Source organism: Alosa pseudoharengus, unplaced genomic scaffold, assembly GCF_046254945.1.
Source record: "Alosa pseudoharengus isolate Yale_2024_CS ecotype anadromous, Long Island Sound unplaced genomic scaffold, YU_APseudo_1.1 YU_APseudo_1.1_scf_21, whole genome shotgun sequence".
Taxonomy (NCBI): domain Eukaryota; kingdom Metazoa; phylum Chordata; class Actinopteri; order Clupeiformes; family Clupeidae; genus Alosa; species Alosa pseudoharengus.
The window spans coordinates 29,653,924-29,675,885 of NW_027468674.1; the positions used below are offsets into that span (position 1 = coordinate 29,653,924).

A 21,962-nucleotide genomic window follows, 5' to 3' on the forward strand; every position below is an offset into this window, starting at 1 on the left:
CGCATCAAAAAATAGTTCCCTTTTTAAAAGACAGCGTCTTGGTTACTAGGTAACCAACATTCCAGATCCCTCGTTACGGGTCTTTGTGGTTTTCCATGTCTTCGTTGAAAAGAAATGTTGAAAGTCGGGCTGAAATCACATTCATATCTAGCTTTGCTGCATGCATATTACAAGGACGCTGGGCCATGTCATGTAAGGGACATGGTACTGCAAAAAAACGGAAATATAGCCTACATTGCAGAACCACTCAACTTTATTAATTTATGGTGAATAAATGTTACACTACTGTGCACAGCCCCTATGCTTTTCTGATGTGACGATGCTAGCATGTTAGCTAACTAGGCTAACGTTAGTCTTCTCCAAGTGACAATCATACAATGCTGAGAACAATTAGCATCCTCGTTTATCTTACTTACATTGAGTTGACTGTGTGGCTTAATCCAAAGATGTGGTGAAGCACTGTTTCGTTATGGTTTGCTAAGGAGTAACCCATTGCTTAAAATAGTGGAGAGCTGGGATATGAGAACATTGTGTCGATTCTTCACATTGTATCGCGGAGTGATTTATTATTAGCTATGCAAAGTCTGAGTTGAAATATCCAGGGATATTCCAACTCATGGAACGTCTCTTGGCCAATCAGAAACAAATAAATAGTTCCATAGAACCCAATTGTTGTATAATACACTACATCAGCGGTTCCCAAACTTTTTCCCCCGCGTACCACCGCCTACATTCCAACTCGGCTCGCGTACCCCCACCATCCGACACATAAACACATAAAAACGTAACGCATTCTATAACCCGCCCCCCCGCGTTGACAATATTTGTCCGTTTCCCGGTTTTAGGTGCGTGCATTTGGTCAGTTAAAAAGTTATGAAAAGTAGCCTGCATAGTAGCCTAACTACATCCACATACAATATCTTATAATAGGCCTACAACAACGCCTGTCAAGGATGTATTCGTTTGGACAACATTAGGCTATACAGCCTAGAAAGACTAAACAGGCTACCTTTAGTTTGTTAAATGTAAAGCCTAGCTTAATGTTACCTTTCTTGTCCATCTGAAATAACTCCTAGCTTTGCTCCTTCCCTCCTTTCTGTTTTTGTTGTTTTCAAAAACCTGTTATATCCGCGAAACTTTCCCCCCACGGACCACCCAACGCATTCAAAAGTAGCCTAACGCATTCTATTAGCTATTCCAGGCGTCATGTTTAATAAGCTGCCCTTTTTTTGATGAACACATACAGAGTTTATAAATGATATCCTTTAATTTCATGTTTCCATATCATTATGACCTGATTCGAAATAATGTAGCCTATTTATTCATGAATTAATTACAAAACATTTAAAATTTTCATTTTATACCTGTCCGCCATAGCCCTTTTCATCTCGCGTACCCCCTAGAAGCAGCTCGCGTACCACCGGGGGTACGCGTACCACAGTTTGGGAATCCCTGCACTACATCATGATACCCTACACTAAACTAGAGCATAGTATACTACATCATGATACCCTACACTAAACTAGAGCATAGTATACTACATCATGATACCCTACACTAGGGCTGGGCGATAAAACGATAGCGATATGTATCGCAATAAACATGTAATCAATATCAATAAAAAAACATTCGATAGAACATTCGATAATTAAAAGCAACACACAACTCCTGCCTTACGTTGTCCATAAATAAGTAGGCTAAATATATCTTGCATTGTAGCTAGTATGTGCAACTCTACCAGAGTAGGCAATAGAAATAGGCCTACGTCAACACAGACTATCAATGAGTCCTTGCCCCGTGCACTCTCTCTCTCAACAGGCGCATCCCTCATCAGCATGCACATGTAATCCAAACATTCACAATCGTGCAAGACGACTGGCTATATTGCTATTAAATCCGGTTAGCATCATTAGCACGCTGCACGAATTTGTTCAAAAGTGTTACATTCAAATTGACTGCTAAGTTCTAATCATCTCAATCCCGATGCAAATGGAAAAGTATTTTCCAAGACTCAAACGGGCCTGTCCCAAGGAGAAAAAGTATTCATTTTAAAAATAAAACACAAGTGGGGAAATTGAACAGTGTATCCAGTAGACTATGATAAACTAACAAATTAAGCTACTTTGTTTACAATATTTCCAGGCTTCAACCAGTGTTGCTTTTCGTTCAGACTTATGTGCACATTTAGTGTTTTTCATGGTTGTGTTGCTATTTCTTTTCCCTGTTTGCTTTGATTGATAAATGAGGTGATTAAAATCAGAGGGAGGTTAAGTTTAAAATAAAAGTGTTTAAATTGAATTTTTTTCCCTTCTGGTCCTTATCTGGACTCTGATCCATAATTATCGATATCGACTGATATGAAATACTTATATCGTGATTAGGCTTGGGTATCGAATATCGAGTATTGGTTGGAACCGGGACTATCTTTGCGATTTTCCCGGAATCGTTCAAAAGTTTAAATTTCGATTCCTACTTTCGATTCCCAGTCTGCCGACAGGAAGAAGAAACGTCTGAACACCAACGAAGAAGCGCATAGTTAATAGAATTAAAATTCATGGAGAAGGTCAGACTATTTCATTCAGAAAGCAGGGTTCCCGAGGATCCTTAAAAAGTCTTAAATAGGCTACAACTGAATTTTCGAAAGAGAGGTATTAAATGTGCGTATGGGACCGCCAGCGAGTGCAAGAGAGCGAGTGATGTCTCCATCCAGTTTCGTGTATTTAAAACGCAATTGTATACGTGATAGGCTATTAGGCTACGGGAGGAAGTGTAGTGGTTGCAGAGTGAAGATGTTTTTCACGGGTTTGGTTAAAGGTGTGAAAACGGTAATAATACAGTAGGCCTATGTACAAAATAATATGCCTGGCGTTTTCGTGGTGTAGCTGAGGCCTGAGAGATAGACAGGGTAGCCTACGTGGAATGAGGGAGCCTACGGTAGAATGAGCGGGAGAAAGAGTTGGTAAGCCAGTTAGCGATAGGTTGGCCATATGTTCGAATTTAGGCCGGACATATGGATTTTAAAAGCCCTGTCCGGCGTCCGGCGCAGCCTCAAGCCGGACGTTTATTTGTTCTCCTTTTTGGAGTTGCGCTTGGCATCTAAAGTCTTTGCTCGGACGCAGCATCGTTTCACAAACTATGGACGCGAAGACTGCTGGTGAAATTATGTGCAGTGCTTCGCAATCAGGAGGAAATACTGTATACCGGTATGTTAAGTTGATCTGTTTGCATCTTTCCAGCGTGTGTTGCTGGCCTAGCCTAGGGAAGAAAATATCTGTCTAAGTTATAATAGCCTACCTGTAATATCTGCCAGCAGCTTGCTTGCCAGCGTTTCCCAGTAGGCTAGGCCTACTTAGCAAAAGTTGTGAAATATAACCGCATATGTTTTGAATGTCGGCGACTGCTACATAAAAATACGTGCGTTCATACGTGAGTGCTTGAGATGAAACCAGCAGTTTTCAGCAGGATCATGCGAAGAGGACCTGTCTCTTAATTAATTTAAAACAAGTCAATGGTTTTACAATGTTTCAGTCAAGCTTTGGTTGGTTTAGATACAACTGGTATGCAAAATGTAAAGTAGTGGATTAACTTTAATTTGCTGTGCTGCATATGGACAATAGATGCACATAGTAAATTATATAAAGTAGGCTTATTAAAATATGTAAATAGCTTAGTTAACTTTGAAAAAAATATTTAAGGGAATCCAGTCCAGTGCACATGTCTTTGGCAAGTAGCCCTAGGCTACTACAGACACAGGTGAAAAACAGCCTCAGCAGTAAGCAAAACCAAATATGTACAGTACAGCCAGCTTCAAAAGCAAGCAGTCCAGACCCTAAAATTGGGCATTTATAGCTGTGAAGGTAATTCACACACAATTATTTTCTTTCGCCAAAATATTTTTGGTAACTTCTGTAGACATCCAAAATGGGGTGGGGGTTAAAATTAGTAGGAAAAAAAAAACTATTGCATTAAACAGTCTTATATATCTTTTTGCCGTGGTATAGTCTTAATTTTCATTTAGATGTCTTGAAAAGGTCTTAAAAGTCTTTAAATTTGCACTTGGAAAATGTGCAGATACCCTGAGAAAGACCGTTGGTTAGCTAGCTCATTTAAAATATCCTAAACTTTTTTTGACCCTGCCTTTAAAAAAAATCGGAATCGAGAATCGTTAGGAACCGGAATCGAAATAAGAAATCGGAATTGGAATCGGAATCGTTCAAATTGAAACGATACCCAACCCTAATCGTGATACAGTTTTCAGCCATATCGCCCAGCCCTACCCTACACTAAACTAGAGCCTAGTACACTACATCATGATACTCTAATACAGGGATTCCCAAACTGTGGTACGCGTACCCCCGGTGGTACGCGAGCTGCCACTAGGGGGTACGCGAGATGAAAAGGGCAATGGCGGAAAGGAGTTAAAAATTATTAATTAATTAATAATCTAATTAATTCATAAATAATACATAATTTCGAATCAGGTTATAATGATATGGAAACGTGAAATTAAATGAAATCATTTGTAAACTCTATAATAGGGTATGTTTTCATTAAAAAATAAGCTACACACAATAGGCTACACGTGATTTCCTGCGGGCAGCCAGAATATCTGGCGCGTTAGTTTCGTTGAAGTATAGGCTTGGTAGAAGGCTGTGTAAACATGGAAAACTGGCTAAAAACAGGGACACTGTCCAAAAGGCCTAATTAAAGCGATCGAAGAGGAGAAGCGAGAGAAACAGAGCAGGACACAGGTAACGATGGAATGGGATGGGGGGCAGACTATGAAGGTGGAGATGGAGCGCAGGGGGATAAAAGAAAGAACGAGACAGAAAAGACTGCGCGAAAACTAAAGTATGATGAGGCATATAGCCCTCGGCTTCACGTGGATTGGGAGACAGACTGCCCAAAGCCACAGTGCGTTGTCTGCAGTGAGGTGCTATCTGACCAGTCTAATGTGTTTCTCCACGCTGTTTTTTTTTTACGTGAGAGCTCATAGACCAGTTGCACATTTTGATTATGTTATCATGTAGGGCGGCTAATTAAACAACGATGCCTGGAATGCGTAAAAAGAATGAGTTACTTTTCTATGTGTTGGATGGTGGGGGTACGCGAGCCGAGTCAGGATGTAGAAGATGGTCCGCGGGGAAAAAAGTTTGGGAACCGCTGCTCTAATATACTGTACAGCCTTTCACCACCATCATAGTGCCATACACTAAACTAGAGCATAGAACTATCTGTATCTCATCTCAGCGAATGCCAAACTGAATGCTGCAACACTTCACTCCAGCACAATTTTCTGAACACTTATGCAGGGCCATGCAGCTACTTACAGTAAAAGAAAAGTGAACATTTTAACTGAAAAGGGCTGTTCAGGTTTTAACTTACATTTCACAGTAGCCTACCTTAGCCTATATTGTATAGGAAAGTATAGAATTACTCATTCCAGTTGTTGTGTCTTCTTCCTACAACCACATTTTCCAAAAATGTTGGGATGCTGTGTTAAATATATGCAGAATGGAGTGATTTGCAAATCATGTAAACTCTATATTTAATTGAGAGTAATGCAAAGCAACATATCAATTGGTAAAAACAGATGAATGTATCGTTTAAGGAATACATATATTCATTTTGAATTTGTTGAAAGCAGCATATTTTTAAAAGTTAAGTAAGTCATCGGCTACTGAACAAGTGCTCAACCCACCTCACAACTTGCCGGGACCCCACACACCACCGGTTTGCATCGGTTCAATCCCTTGTCCCGGTACAGCATTTCAACGGTCCACGGTCATCATTCAGCATTAATTGTGCCTTTCCAGATGTGGAAGCTGCCAATGTCATTGGCACATTGGCAATAATGCACCACCATACCATCATGGATGTAGGGTTGTATTTTGGGTCACCAGCGCATGGCATAATACTCGTTATTCACCCGCGGAAAGTTGAATTTGGTATTTTGCACGTTTATTTTTTAAGCATTGCGCCCAGGGGTGTGGCAATTAACAACCTAGGGAGGGGACTCGCGCATTGTCTAAATTGTCGCATCGCTATCATACACCACCTAAACCTGGTCAGAAGTCAATGGCGAGTTGTTCATATGCTATTTTAAGAGCGCATGTCAACAGTCATATTGGCAGGTGCACGCACCATCCTTCTATCATTCATGAACGCACACCAGCGCACGTCCATGCAAAGCATTAAATTGCACGATTACAATGGGAAACATAATTAGAATAAAGATATTACGAAATACTGTACATCTCATGATGAGTAGTTATTCACCATCATTTGCAAATTGGTAATGACAGTTAAAAGTGATTAGGGGAAAGGCGAGAGACACGTATAGAGCACAGCTGAAGACGCACTGTCACGAGATATAAGCAACTCCTCTGCAGGATAAATGTTGTTTTATTCAGTCATTTGAGCAACATTAGGGTAAGTGTTGCTTTATCCAGCCTATGTTTTCGATGGTAACCCATTGTCAGTCAATAGTGAAAGTAACTGCATATAACTGTCTTGTCGTTGACTGACTCCTTGGTGAAGTTAGTTTCACTTTGCCAATGAGTTCAAATAATAGACGAGTGCAAATGCGTGAAGGCTATGCTAGGTTTTAGTAAAGCATGGTTTAAGAATGACTCGCAAGCAGCCTCCTTCAAATGCGCCGTTGAATGCCAAAATACCGATGCATTTATTTGACATATCGCGCGTTGCGCCGTTAAAGGGAATGACAGATGTCATTCTCATTGGTTTAAAATGATGTTACGCCCCAAACACACCCATATGACTGATTAAAAGACCTAGGAACACCCTGTTACGCCATGCGCTCCACTTTTGAGAACGAAACCCCTCCCAATGTGAACTGGACATCCTACTAAATTTGAATAGACTTTTGACGAGTGACGATGCACTTTAGAATGTCATGATAGGGCCCACTGTCTTTTTAACATGGGGGCTCAATGCAAACACTCACCTTTGAATGCAGATACTCACCTTTGAAGCCTGCCCCTGATGGGTGTTCAAGGTACTGCAGGGTTTGGAACTTTCCGTGTTGGCTTTGTTTATTGGGATTGAATGTTGCGCTTGCATTTTACACAGCGTCCCAACTTTGGAAACGTAGTTGTACTGTGATGAATCTTCCGAAAGTGATGTGATTCATTTGATGTCAAATGGCATTTCCATGGTAACAGCGTGGCTGATTGATATAATGATTATGGCCTGATTGATGATGTCATAGTTGGCTGACAAGAATGACGCTCACTGTTGTGGCCTGTTTCCATGGCACCCGCAGGCTCCAAGCACAAGCTGATGCTGGAGGGTCAGAGTGTGCAGCCGCGGCGACGAGGGAAGCTAGTTTCCTCCCGCATGGCAACCAGGACCAAACGCCACGGCAACAAGAGCTGCACGCCGCTGGCCAGCCAGTCCTTCCACTGCGACATCTGTGACATCACAGTCAATTCAGAGACGCAGCTCAAACAGGTGTGTGTGTGTGCCATTTGCACACATATGCAGGGTGTAGTCTCTCTCCATCTGTCTGTGAGGTTGTTGTCTTTCTATTTGTGCATGTGTGTAAACTTTGTCATGTTTCTATGTCCATGTGTATGTTTTGAGTGGTTCAACTCGTGTGTGTGTATAAACTTTGTCCTGCCTCTATGTCTGTTTGTCTGTATGTTTTGAGTGGTTGAGTTCTTTCTCTATAGCCATGTGGGTAATGTGTAATGATTGTTTTCGTGTCACTGTGTGTATGTCATGTCTCTCCTGCTCTCTGTAGCACACGAGCAGTAGGAGGCATAAGGACCGCCTGGCTGGGAAACCTCCCAAACCAAAGTTCAGCCCCTACACCAAGAGCCAAACCAACTCTGTGCTAGCGGTGAGTCGTTCTCATGTGAACACACACACACACACACACACACACACACACACAGACACAATATACAAACATAGAAATGCACACACACACATCTGCACTTGTCCTTCTACTGGAAGCCAAATCAATTCTGCAATAGTGGTGACTTGTTCACTCACTTAACAAAACACACATGAGTGCAAAACTCCCATATCTGCAGTAATCCAACTGTACACAAACACATATCCTATGTGAAACACACACACACACACACACACACCACACACAGACACAGACACACACACACACATTATCACCATCACACAGAAATGCTCACATATCAGACATTCCTTCATAGCATTTTTAAAGATGATTCCAGAAATCAAACTGGTCCAGTCTCTGATTGGTTCAAATGTGTCCCTCAGCTCAAGCATGCTCTTCATGCACAACTCCAGACCACTTCATTTTCTCACAGAGCCTCCTCAGTGGCTGTGCCTAACGTAATGTACACACATCGTACACCTACACAATCATACACATACTGTACACCTACACACAATTATTCATACACACACATTTGCACACATGCACCTGCAGACATACTCACTCTGCCTCCCCCCCGTCCTGTCTCTCTCCCCATGCAGAGTGTCAGGTGGAATGGGTTTTCGGGGGTGTCGGGTGGTGCCCTCTCCACCCTGGGGGGTCTCTGCCACCCCTGCGCCATCACCACTATTAGCCCTCAGGTGAGCCCTGGGGCACATCCACCCCTGGAGGGGCAACAGAAGGGGGCAGTACTGAGCAGGCCCACAGGGCAAATGCGATTGCCTATCAGATGGGGTTAATAGGTTGCTGATAACCTAAATAACCTAAAAGTAGTATTTTCAGTTGTATAAAGTATTATGAAGTCATAAAAGATAAATTTTCCTAATTTTCTCTTCAATGATACAAATAAACAACGACATGTACAAAATGATACGTGGTTTCAAGGGCAACTGAGGATGCCATTGTCGTTATTTGCCTAATGAAAAGTCCACCAAATCCATTTTTACAAGTATACAAGCTACACTGGGAAAACAATAAGCTATTCAACAATTTTGATTGCCATAATTTCCTGATTAATAAGTGCACTGTATGTTTTCCACATGACAGTATTGTATGTAGACTGCCCGATCTGCCGGCGACTATATTTATTGATTTTATAATACAAAACCATGTGTTGACAGCACCAGTGTATTACCTGCTTAAATATGACATCATTCTGATAATGGCCATTTGGACAAAAACAAGGTGAAAGGGAATGAAATGAAAGTTTATAGTTCTATATTTCAAAATCCACTCTTTATAGGACTATCTAAACCTCAGTTTACAACCCAAAAGCTGACATATTGTTTTCTGATATTCAGACACTATTATGTTCACATAAAAGGCCATTTCTTTCTATAAAAGCCTATACAGATCATGTTTACTTGCTTAACTTGCTTACTGTTACTTTAAGTACAGATTACTGTTACTTGCATGTCCAATGTCAATATGACCTTGCATGAAAGTTTTTTCCACATAGACAAGCAGTGTGGTATATATGGGGTAATGTAAATTCATTGCCATAGGCCACACTTGAGTGAAGTTTACAAAATCAATTTATAATAGTCGGGAATTACTGTATTCCATTTGGTTGACATGGCTTATATTAATAAAGTCCATGTCAGTTATAAGGTGCCCTCAAGCATATATTTCCACTATGTCACTGTGGCACACACAGACCATCAAACCACTATTAGTCCAATGGTGGACGCCTATGGGGATACACAGTAAACATTGTGGCCGTTTTCTAACATGTCTATAGTGTGGTGGTCTAAATCTGAACTCATGATAGATAACGTGGTAACATATTAGACGTATTATATGAAACCTAACACCTTACCATTCTATTTTACCATGTATCTGACTATTTTTTGTAGTTGTTATTGTTGATGTTGTTGTTTTGTTTATGATGGCTTGTGTTACGTTGAGTTGAATGACACAAGACCAAGCATCCAGACCGCCCTCTCTCACACACACACACACACACACACACAGACATAAACTTTCTCTCTGTGTTACTGTGTCAGACAGTCCTGGAGTCTGGCTCTTGCCGTATTGGAGAGTGTTGTTGTGTAGAGGGGGGTACTGGGAGATTGAGCTGAGGGGGGTGGGGGGGTCATGGGGTTGGGGCTTTGGGGGTTTGTCTGGGAAAGGACATAATTTTCCGCTGCTAAAAGTGTATTAAAGGAACTATTAAAGTCTGCTGTGGCCCAACTAGTGCAGACAGACATGCTGTCACGCTGCGAACAGCCACATTGGAGCAGATACAGAAATGCACACACACACACTTACACTCTCACACATACTCTCTCTCTCTCTTTCTCTGTCTCACTCTCTCACTCTCTCACACACACACTGTCACATAAAGGCCACACAGAACTATTTGTCCAGCTGCTTTGGGCAGATTTTGTCCCAGGCCTCTGCCTACATTCCCAGAGATAAATCAAGCCTTAACGATAAGATGCCAATATATACATGGCCACACACAGAAACACCATATGTTTTTGTGCTTATGCTAAAAGACATGTGTGCAATAAGCTAAAAGATTCAAGAAATAACCCCACTTAAATCTATCCGTGTTGCACACTGATCCCCACACCCTCAAACACATTCACACACACGCCCAAACACACACACACACATACTGTACATACACACACACACACACACATTTGCAATAGCACTAGCAATAGCATTAGTTCATTAGTTACATTTTGAAGTTCCCTTTTGGTTCTTACTGTACATATACAACTGTTAAGATGTCATGCACGCATTATATTTTATGTTATTTATATGTGCTTATACGCATATAATGCAAAATATAAAAGTTTTGTTGTAGTTTTGCACTGTTAAAAACAAGTATGACTCAAGAGTTGTCTTCCTGTCGCATTTCAGACCAAACTGGCCCTGCAGAAGCAGCTCTCCAAGACCCTGACCGCCAGCTTCCTCCCCTCTCCTCTCACCCAGGCAACCCTCTGCACCATGGCAACCAATCCGCTCACCCTGCGGCACGCCCCCGGTCCAGCCACCATCATCCAGACACCTCTGCTCAGCCCCGCCCTCTTTAGGCCCGCCCCCGGGCCCCTGAGGGCCACCCACGCGCCAATCATCTTCTCCCCTTACTAGAGGTGGCCAATCACAGGGCCACAGCATCGGTGAAGCTATGCAGTCAGAGAGAGCTACAGACCAACAGGATTAAAAATAAATCTGTCACCAGTATTATCTCTTCTACTTTTTGATTGCCATTATAAGCCATATTCTGATGTGTATGGCGTAAAACTGTAAGCCTTGATTCCACTTTCACCCTGTGAGAGTTCAGAAATAGAATCTAGACCTTCATTGGCCCCTTTGGACAGGAAAGACGAGTGTATTCTTGTTCATCCATGGATATCTTCTTAATGCAGGGGTTTATTCTAGTGACTATGCCTCCTTCTGTAGTGTACTGTGCCCCCTAGTGGAAAAATAAAGTAATACATAACTAGTTTTTGACACCTCTACAGTATGAGTTTAATTAAGTTTTTGGCCTTGGGCCACACAGGCTTAGGGTCAAAGTTGTTGCCTCGGAAACACAAAGCCCCGCCCCTTCCTGTTTGGTCTGTAGCTGAGGCCAGAGAGACTTCCTGTCTGCACCTTGGGAGGACTGGTGACGGCAGCAGAGTTTATGTCTACATTTTTATTTGTGTTCTAATTATTTATTAGACGTTAGATGACTATAGAGTTTAAGATAGGCCTTTGTTTATGTGTCGTGAGGCGATTGCCAATATCCCTTTACTTGATTAATACTGCTTTATGATGATGTTTCTGTTGTACCTGTTGAGAAAGAGAGAGAGAAAGAGACAGAGATGGAGAGATACAAGGGTTGAACAAGGGTTACGTTTTTAAAAGATTCTCACACATCGCTGATTACAAGTTTAAAAGATGTGATTATTAAAAATGGAGGCCCATGGGTCTTTTCTGCAGTCAATCCATCACTTATTCTCTGTCATAGCACTATGTGGGCATCTCTCTTTTTCTTTCTCTTTCTCTCTCTCTCTCCCTTCCTCCCTCCTTGTCTCTCCCCTTCCCTCCTCTCTCATCAAAGAAGATCTTTATTATTCAGCTGTAGACAATCAGTCCCAGCCAGAGCAGAACTGTAAAAAAATGTGAAACTATAGCGATGATCTTATTTCAGGAGCTTCATATCCACGCACACAGAAACAGACACAGACAAAGATGCAGAAACACTAAATAAAACGTTGACTGGCAAGTTGGGCCTCTGCTTGCAAGTTGGGCCTTACTGGATGAGATCTGGTGTCTGCGGGGGAGGGGAAAAGACAAAATCAGTGTTGAAAAAAGGGTTCCTTCTTCTCGGAATCACAGCCATATCCTGACTCTCTCTCTCTTTGTGTACTAGACAGCTAATGCAGCTGTTTGTCATGGTGTGCGGGGACTGGATCTCATCTGTAACATGGGAGTGTTGGGCCTGCACAACAGCTCAATAGAGCATGCCAAGACTTTTTGATGGGCAGGTCCTCTTGTTGCCTGCAGACAAGAAAACAGCACACGGAAGTGATAGACAAGGAGTCAGTTTCCTTCAAACTACTACAAAAAGGAGTTGGTTCATCTCAAGCATGCAAGCATTGGAACTTGTTGTGGAGTATATGGGGAATTTGTTTGATAAACTGACATTGGCAAGGAAACTTGCTGTCTGTCATCACTGGTGACAACTGACAACATTGTGCAGCGTCAATGCTGGAACATTCAAAGAGAGGTTGGATGCGTGAAGCCATTCTACTTGAAAAGGAGGTTGCCCTGTTCTCAGCGCCAACTTTGACCCCTGACCCCTGAATTTTCTATGTGAGTGTTTTACTGGGCAAAAAAAGCTGAATTTAGAATTTAAAATTAAACAAAAAAAAAATAATTACATAAATAAATAAATAAATAAATGAAGTTATATTTGTGTCATATCAGCTACATTTAATATTAAGTCTTTTAAGGATCATAAATGTATATGGTCATATCAAGCTGCTATCACCTCTAAGTTATCATCCCATGACCCTCCCCGACTGCAGATGATGCTGGGCCTCTTCTAGCCCAGAACTGGGCCAGATGAATTCTGGTGTCAGCTGCCACCCGGGCCCTTTGTTTCTCTGAGTAGATGTGCAGTATAAATTGTAAGCAATATCATAATTGTGTGTCCAACTCTGTATTTTGAGACTCACATGTTGGATATCTCATGGATATTTTTGCCAATCCCTTGCAATAATGTAAAGTCATACATAGAGAGTATGTGTACAGCATACCATTTTTTTTGTTGATGTAACTTATCTGATCATATAAAAAGATTAATGAATTATTATGACTCCCTCATCACGTTTGTGTGGATTCTGTTGCCATGGCCTCTTCAGCCATATTTTCAACCAGAAAATATGAAATGTCAGAGCTTTTTGAAGGGAAGGGAATTGCAGACAAGTTCAGGATGGTTATTAGCCTGTGTCTGACTGTGTGTGTGTGTGTGTGTGTGTGTGTTTAGATGCATGGAGTTTGTTCCAGTCAGAAAAATGTGTGATTGGCAGAAGCACTTTCAGATGTATTCCACTCAGCTGGCTTCAGAAACACTCACTCACACACACACACACACATAAGGCCTCACACACGCTCTCTCTCTCTTTCTCTCACTCACACACACACGGCCCCTAACACAAACCACTGCTCACTTCTCCACACCCTGACAAACCTGCTTGCTTATACAGAACTCCAGTGAAACTATACAGCTAAGCAGCTCATTATGGTCTAACAGCCTTCTGCTAACGTGGGAAGTTCCATCTTTACTGTACCATAGTTTTACATTTTGTAGATCTGTTTTTAAGTATCAGTTAAAACATTCATACATATGCTTCAGTTTCCATCAACTCAAATTTCTCCAACTGGCATCCAATGCAGTAAATAAATCCCTAGTAAGGAAAAGAAAGTAACACCAGAGGATGTTAGCAGCTTCCATCAAAAGTCACATGGCAACACCCAGAAAGAGGTAGCAACCATTTTGGCTTCAGTATTGTCATGAGTTAGAATCAAAAACCAGACAGTTTACTTCAAATTACAAGGCAGTGGGGGCCACAAAATATACAAGAGCAGACAAGATTATTTACCACAATAAACATAAATATAGAATTTGATTCTCTGAGTACACATTAGAATAGAATTGGACAGAAATATTTTTTGTGAGGTACTGCTGCATACTATGGACCCCTAGAGGGGTCATTGCAAGATATTTTTTGGTATATATCCAGAAAACATCTACTAAATTGTTTGCACGTTTTACTAAATTGTGCACTCATTTTACTAAATTGTGCTCTCATTTTAATTGTTGTAAATTGAGTGCACAATTTAGGAAAACGTGCACACAATTTACTAAAATGTGCCCACGATTTAGTAAAATGAGTGCACATTCTCTCGATACACAAAAATATCTTTCAATGACACATCCTGGGCTCCGAAGTGTGCAAATGTGTAAAGTTGCAATAATAAACTGCATTGATAACTGGGGTATAATTCAATCCATATTCATTGGGTAACACTTATTGACACACACATACTCTTAATTAACTCTAAATGAATTAACAATTACTTTGTAATTATTCAAAAAGAAACTCCTAAGGCATGGTTGTCCTGTTAAAATTCCATGAATTTCTGTAGTAGGCTACCTAGCCAAGGTCATCACTACTGTGATAGTCAGTTAACTTATTCAACAGGTCACTTTAGTGTTTTAAAGCCATTGAGTAATCAGGTTGATCATCTCTTTTCTGGCTTAGAGTGTGTCTAGAGTGTGTCTCTAGATATTTCTATTACCGTTTTTCTCAGTCGCTTTTGTGCTTTTACAGTGCTTTAACAGTTAGTGCATTAGACCAAACTGCATCGCAATTACCTGCAAAAGTGTATATCTTGCTCAAAATGCTTTGTTTATGCCTCAAAAGCAAATATTTATACCAATGAAACTGTCAGTGCATTGATTATGTCAAGATTAAGTGTTAATTAACTGTTTTGTCTTGTTGTCAATATGACAGTTTGCTCTAGTATTTTTCTAATACAATGGCAAGGCAGCATTTTTCTACTTCAAAATTACAAAGTTACACATTATTGTGTGTGTGTGGATGGGGTTGATTGCAAGACAGTAAATATGTTTCAACGTTTTTTTCTGTTGACATACATTGTGACAGTATCGAGAAAACAAAGGCTTAGGACTGCATTGTGCAAATGAAAAATGACCAATATACAATCAAACACCCCTGGTCAGAGCTGTGCACCACTGCACATCTTTCTTTAAATCCGACCTTTCTGTCTGTCAGTTGTTCACATAATATATGCTAGACAAATATGACAACTTATGACAGCTTGTTCAACGCATTTGCATGTAATGGACACAAGCAATGAAATAAGGCACATAAAATTGAACATTAGCAATTGAAAATAAATAATTAAACAGCAGACATTTGTATAAAATCAGTTGCATGGATGTAGGCTAAATCATTGCTATTTGTTCAAAATGGGGAGAAACTGCAAGTGATATGATGGATGATATTTGAACAGTTTTCTCGTCTGACAGAGGTGTTGTGTAGCAGACCGTAAAGTTGTCATCTCCAACAGGAATTACACGACACCAAAGTCAAATAAATGATCACATTCCAGACATGGCAAGCCTCAGTAGCCCAATCCGAGAGAATTCATCACGTTGGTTTATCTAAATTGTGTCTTAATGCAGTTCCTTATGGATTCACTGTCTCTCACAAGTGTAATTTTATTCAGAATCTTTTTAATAGGCTAACTAGGCTATATCACGCAATTATGTGAGGGCTGCTGTTTCATATTGTTCCAATGCTCATGTAGCCTAAATCTCAGCGAGTTTGTCGTTTTACACCACAGAGTGGCGCTCCAACGCTGCTTTTCCCAAAGAAGCAATATTAGTGGTCACGTGGAATCCACGACCAAATTAATTGAATGAGCATGCTTGTCTGGCAAACTTCAATTTTTCGCTTGTGTGTGTATGATCTCAGTACCTGTATCGTCTAACCTAATTTATCCACGTTGAAAAAACACAGGAATCCAGTAATGAGTCACGGCTGAAATATGTGGTTTGATATGGTGTGTGGTAGGCCTACGGTAGCCAAGTTATCGTTGATGAGAGTCGGCCAAATCCACAGACACTAATAGGACTATAGCAGAGACTTTCTAATGTGGAGACATAGCACTCAAAAAATCCTCCATAGAAATGCATGGGGCTAGTTTGCAACGCCAATATGGCCGTTGTCTACACATATCTCACTCCTTCCTCGTCGACATGTGAATACATTGAGCCAATCGTGGTGTGTTGTGAAGACATCGTGCCAATCATGTGTTGTGAACTCGCAGCTGGAGCAAGATTGGTGTCGTGAAGCCTTGCTCACGCGCATTTCTGCCGAAGAGGATGCCCTTTGAGTGCCCAAAAAGCGTTGCAATATGGCCGCCGAGTAGAGGGACTTGCCTAAAAGGACTTTGACTATAGGCATAGGCTACTACACGAACAGCTGCGATGTTCAATAGTAGTAGGCCTACCTCATTATGGTTTTAGGTTAGCAAATAGCGAATCCTGGTGATTGTAGCAGGCATTGCGATGACATGTGGCCTTATGTTTGAAAGGATGCTTAAATTCCTGCATTGTCTTATTGAATGCTGTACTACATCACAGAGTCACACAATTTATTAACAGTACAAAAGGGATGTAATATTACTGATGGCTTTCTACCCATTACCTAATTTAATCTTTGGATAATATAAGCAATAGGCAATTGTGTATTGTTATTTCACCTCATTCGTGTCTCTCTGCAGGTCTCCCAGAATAACACATCTTCTACAAGAGAAAATAAAATAGACCCTACATTAAACCTGTCTATACCTAGCATGAATGCAGCATAATGTTTCAGTACTATTGCTGTGGAATCATATTGTTCCTGATTATTATCAAGGCCTTCAGAGCATGTGACCTGGGATTTCAACCTGAGCTGCAGTTGCTGGAACATGTGGCATCTTTCTTGTGTAAATTATTTTTTTTATTTTTTAACTTCATTAGGCTTATTGTTAACCGTTAAATGTTTTAAATAAAAGCATTCACAAGACATAATAAACCATGTACAGTATAATTTTATGCTGTATACCCTGCAGGAATAATATTAATACTTCATAGTTATGTCATCCCCAGTGAGGCATAGCTTTGGTATCTTCTTTGTCCTGAAGGTGTAGTGAGCAGATGCTATTAGGCAAAGCCCCTGGCTGCCCTCACCTCCCATTCCCTCTCACTATACCTAAATAGAGATCGAGCTTGGTTTTAAGCCAATCTCTTTAATCTATTACACACACTGACAGTGGAATACCCTTTCTCTCATCCATGACAAGTCATTTGTCTCCACTGACCTGGCATCAGGGATCATTGGCCCATTAGATGACTCCTTTCTCTTCTGAGTCAAGTAAGCATCTGATTAGTGTTTTAAATGAATCAGAAAACAAGCACTTTACCTCATCTGGGCATCTCATAATGAGCAGGGGCATCATCAAGGGACACAGTAATGAGTCAGGGACTGTTCTTCAGTTGCCATACTAGAATGTGAATTGCAGTGGAGGCTGGAGACTCACTGCAGAATATCATTAGATTATACAAGCACATTTTAAAACAAATTTTAAGGGAGTAATATTAAAGCGATGGTTCGGAGTAATTTCACCCTATGGTCCTTTGCACCATGACCCCGAGCCAAACACCCTCCCAGAACCTTTTTTCCCTTGGTCAAACCCTGGTCGAGTAGCGCTGTCAGAAACTAATGACGTTCTGCAGTCGTAATGGAACCAACTTTTATCTCGTAAATTACCCCACTAATAATGCCCTGAATGGTACGAAACTTCAGTAGTACAACTATGACCTTTAGTCCAATAACGAGGCATTAGAAAGTTTGTAAGTGCACCAGGAGTTTTAAGGAGTTTATTTAAATAACACTTGCCTCTGCATCTGCTACTATACTGCTGCGTCAACGTTTGTTCCCTGATTTGGGAAAAAAAGTCCTGGCAGGAAGCGATTACATCAACGTTTTTTGGTATATCCAGTTTTTAATATTTTTTTTCCGAAGTGTTTACAACTTAGTGTTAACTAATAATTGTGGCAAACTGGACTACGAACAAAATATTAGTGCATTCCTGGATCTACATCCTTATGCATGCTTCCTGCCAGGACTTTTACGGGCTTTTCCCAAATCACGGAAGAAACGTCGACGCATCGGTATAGTAGCAGATGCAGAGGCAAGTGTTATTTAAATAAACTCCTTAAAACTCCTGGTGCACTTACAAACTTTCTAATGCCTCGTTATTGGACTAAAGGTCATAGTTGTACTACTGTAGAAGTTTTGTACCATTCAGGGCATTATTAGTAGGGTAATTAACGAGATAAAAGTTGGTTCCATTACGACTGCAGAACGTCATTAGTTTCTGACAGCGCTACTCGACCAGGGTTCGACCAAGAAATGCAGTGAAATTATGTCTGGTGTCAGCCTATTTGTGCATTAATAGTAGAAGAGGGGTTTAGTAGATTAAGTGGCAAGGGCTGCATAAAAAAGGTGGGGGAGGATTGGGATTGGGTGGGGGGCACCAACAAGGAGCACCCAAGAGCAACAGGGGCAAGGAAAAACTCCCTTACCAAGGAAGAAACCTTGGGCAGATCCATGGCTCAAGGGGCTAACCCAACTGCCAGGGGTCTTGGTGTGTGTGTTGGGGGGATGACAAGGGAGATGGGATAGTGTGTTGTGTATGTGGGGAGAGGGCAGTGTGCAATATGTGTGTTGGAGAAGCTTCCTCATGAGACAATGTGCTGTGTATGGGGGGGGGGGGGGGGGGCAGTGTGCTGTAAGTATGTTGGGGATGTGTGTTGGAGAAGCTTCCTGATGAAATAATGTGCTGTGTATGTAGGGGGGGGGGGCAGGGACTTACTATTGCAAGCAGAGTACTGTATGTATGATGTATGTGAGTGATGACAGTGAAGATGTGTGGGCGGGAGGGGAGTGGAGCAGTGACTGTGTGTGTGTGTAGTGTGTGTGTGTGGGCAGTGTGCTGTAAGTATGTTGGGGATGTGTGTTGGAGAAGCTTCCTGATGAAATAATGTGCTGTGTATGTAGGGGGGAGGGGGGGGCAGGGACTTACTATTGCAAGCAGAGTACTGTATGTATGATGTATGTGAGTGATGACAGTGAAGATGTGTGTGTGGGCGGGAGGGGAGTGGAGCAGTGACTGTGTGTGTGTGTGTGTAGTGTGTGTGTGGGGAGGTGGGGGCAGTGTGCTGTAAGTATGTAGAGGATGTGTGTTGGAGAAGATCCTGAAGACAATGTGCTGTGTATGTAGGGGGGGGGGGCAGTGTGCAAGTATGTAGAGGAGGCTTACTGTAGCAAGCAGTGTGCTGTATGTATGTGAAGTGATGACAGTGATGATGTAAGTGTGTGTGTTGGGGATGGGGGTGGGGGGGGGGGGCAGAAAGGCTAGGCAATCAAGGACATGGGTAGATGGAGGAGAAATCAAAAATAATAAATAAAAAGTTCTATGGATATGTGCAAAAGTTGGAGAAAGTCAGATATGTGTGTGTGTGTGTGTGTGTGTGTGTGTGTGTGTGTGTGTGTTTTGACGTGTGATGAAATAAGAAAATAAATAAAAGGTCTGTAGCATAGGGAGAGGGATGTAAAAGTGCTAAAAGTCTTGTAGGTGTGTGTGTGTGTGTGTGTGGGGGGGGGGGGTCATGAGTGCTGAGTAGTGAATGAGTGCAAAGTCAGTATAGTGTGAGTTCAGAGTTGGGAAATGTTTGAGAGTGCTGAGGAGTGAATGTGTGCAAAGTCAGTATAGTGTGAGTTCAGAGTTCGGATGGCCTGGGGATAAAAACTTCTCCTGAGTCTCTCAGTTCTGGCTTTGTGACTACATAGGCGTCTTCTTGATTTCAGCGGTAGGAATAATCCATTGTTAGGATGAGAAGAGTCCTTCAGAATCTTTTGGGCTCTTAGGAGTACTCTTCTGGAATAGATATCTTGTAGAGCAGGGAGTTGAGTTCTTATAGTACGTTCAGCTGAGCGCACTACTCTCTGCAGAGTACTACAATCTCTAACTATGGAGTTCCCATACCAGGTGATGATGCTACCAGTTAGAACACTCTCAACCGCTGAAGTGTAGAAGGCCTTCATGATGGATGTAGAAACTTTGAATTTCCTTAGCTGACGAAGGAAGTAGAGTCGTTGTCTGGACTTCTTCAGAACATATTGAGTGTTACCAGTCCATGTTAAGTCTTCAATAATGTGGACACCAAGGTATTTAAAACTTGTGACTCTCTCTACAGGTAACCATCGCTTTAAGTAGATTTGAAATTCAATTCATTGATAATTAAATTACATTACATTTGGCTGACAAATTTTTAACCAAAGCGACTAACAACATGGTAAACAGTTTAAGTTTTAAAGCAATTCTCTTAACAATTTTAGGACAATTTAAAAAAGGTACAGTACAGTAAGAATAAGTGCATCAGTGAGTGCTGTTTTTAAACAGTTGAGTGTCAGTTCAAGACAGGTGGTAAGTGCTAGGATCAGCAAGACTAGTTGAGAGGAGATGTTCTCTGAAGAGCTGGGTCTTCAGGAGTTTTTTTTTTTTTAAATGGAGAGGGATGTCCCTGCCCTTGTAGGAACTGGCAGTGTGTTCCACCAATTTCTGAAGGCTTCACTCATCACATAACACAGAGAAACATGGTTTGGAGAAGTGGAAAGAAATCAAAAGTAGCAAAAAAAAAGCACCTCCATGCATCACGATTTCAAGAAATTTAGTACAATATGCAAATGCAATATGAAATATTAATAGTTTGGTGAAACGGGGACTGTATCAGCCATGGATTAACTTTGCAAAGAATCCAGCTACTTTGAAAAATATTATTATTTTTTTTTTTTGTAGTGGACCGTGTTTTCATCAGGACAGGAAGAATATAAACATCAAGCACACTTTTATAATGGAACAAAATAAAGGCCCAAAAACATTTTACCTGTAACATGCCTAATATTGAATACACCTTTTTCACAGCAGCCATTTTGACATTAAATAGTAGGACAAGCACAGGTGTTACTAATTACATTACTGTTCAATTTATGTGCAGCAGAATCAGAACCTTAATTAATGTCATTTGTTACACCTGGGCCTACCATATATTTCATGTCAAAAATGGCTGCTGTGAAAAAGGTCCATTATTTAAAGAAAAAATATTCCTTATTATAGGCCTGATTAAACAATGCAACATTTTTAAGACAGTCGTTAATGTAATGGATTATTGCTGCAGAGGGCAACTGTGAGACATGTATTCAGGAACCTTAATTGATTCCAATTCAATGAAGACAAATAAAAAAAAAGGTAACATAATGTATCTCTTGAAAGTGATAGTGGTCACAAGTGATCATCAACAGCTATACTCTCGGAGATGCGTTCTACTCCTTAAGTAGAGAATCTCATTGCACTGTCCTGTCACTGCACAGCCCTCACCCGATCAAGCCAAACACACATGACAGCATCCAATTTAATGCTGATTTAATATCACATAATCAGGCTGACAGCCGATCAGCGTATGCCATAAATGTGAATTGATTGCCATCAAGATGACCCGGTTGAAGATGGTTTTTTTCTTTGCACTCCTAATCTAAACAGGCAGTAATTCACGAGCCGTGTGACTGCGCCGAAGTCAGAGGGAGTGATATTTCCATCTGAGCGTGGAGCTCCAAGTCAACGAGTCGACTGCCCCCCTGGCCTTAGAGGGGATCTGATTTCAGTCAAAAATAGTCACCTTCCACCTCTTCTGCTATATTTCTCTCTCTGTGTCTATGACTTTCCCCATCTTGGTCCTTCTCTTTATTTAGCTCTTTTTCTATCTATTTATCTATCATTCCATTTATCATTCTATCAATCTATTTATCTATCGTTCCATCTATCAATCTATCTATCTATTTATCTTATCTTATCTATCTATCTATCTATCTATCTA

General features: G+C 41.1%; 1 protein-coding gene across 1 annotated transcript in view; it reads left to right on the top strand.

Moving 5' to 3' along the window:
* znf385c (zinc finger protein 385C) overlaps window positions 1-13,189 on the top strand; it is a 125,710-nt gene extending 112,521 nt beyond the window's left edge. The window contains exons 7-10 of the mRNA XM_076298532.1: window positions 7,286-7,473; window positions 7,766-7,864; window positions 8,485-8,583; window positions 10,817-13,189. Of these exons, the coding sequence (XP_076154647.1) occupies window positions 7,286-7,473; window positions 7,766-7,864; window positions 8,485-8,583; window positions 10,817-11,047 (617 nt within the window). The 3' untranslated portion in view covers window positions 11,048-13,189. The remainder of the gene's footprint in view (window positions 1-7,285; window positions 7,474-7,765; window positions 7,865-8,484; window positions 8,584-10,816) is intronic.
* Window positions 13,190-21,962: the final 8,773 nt, after the last annotated feature.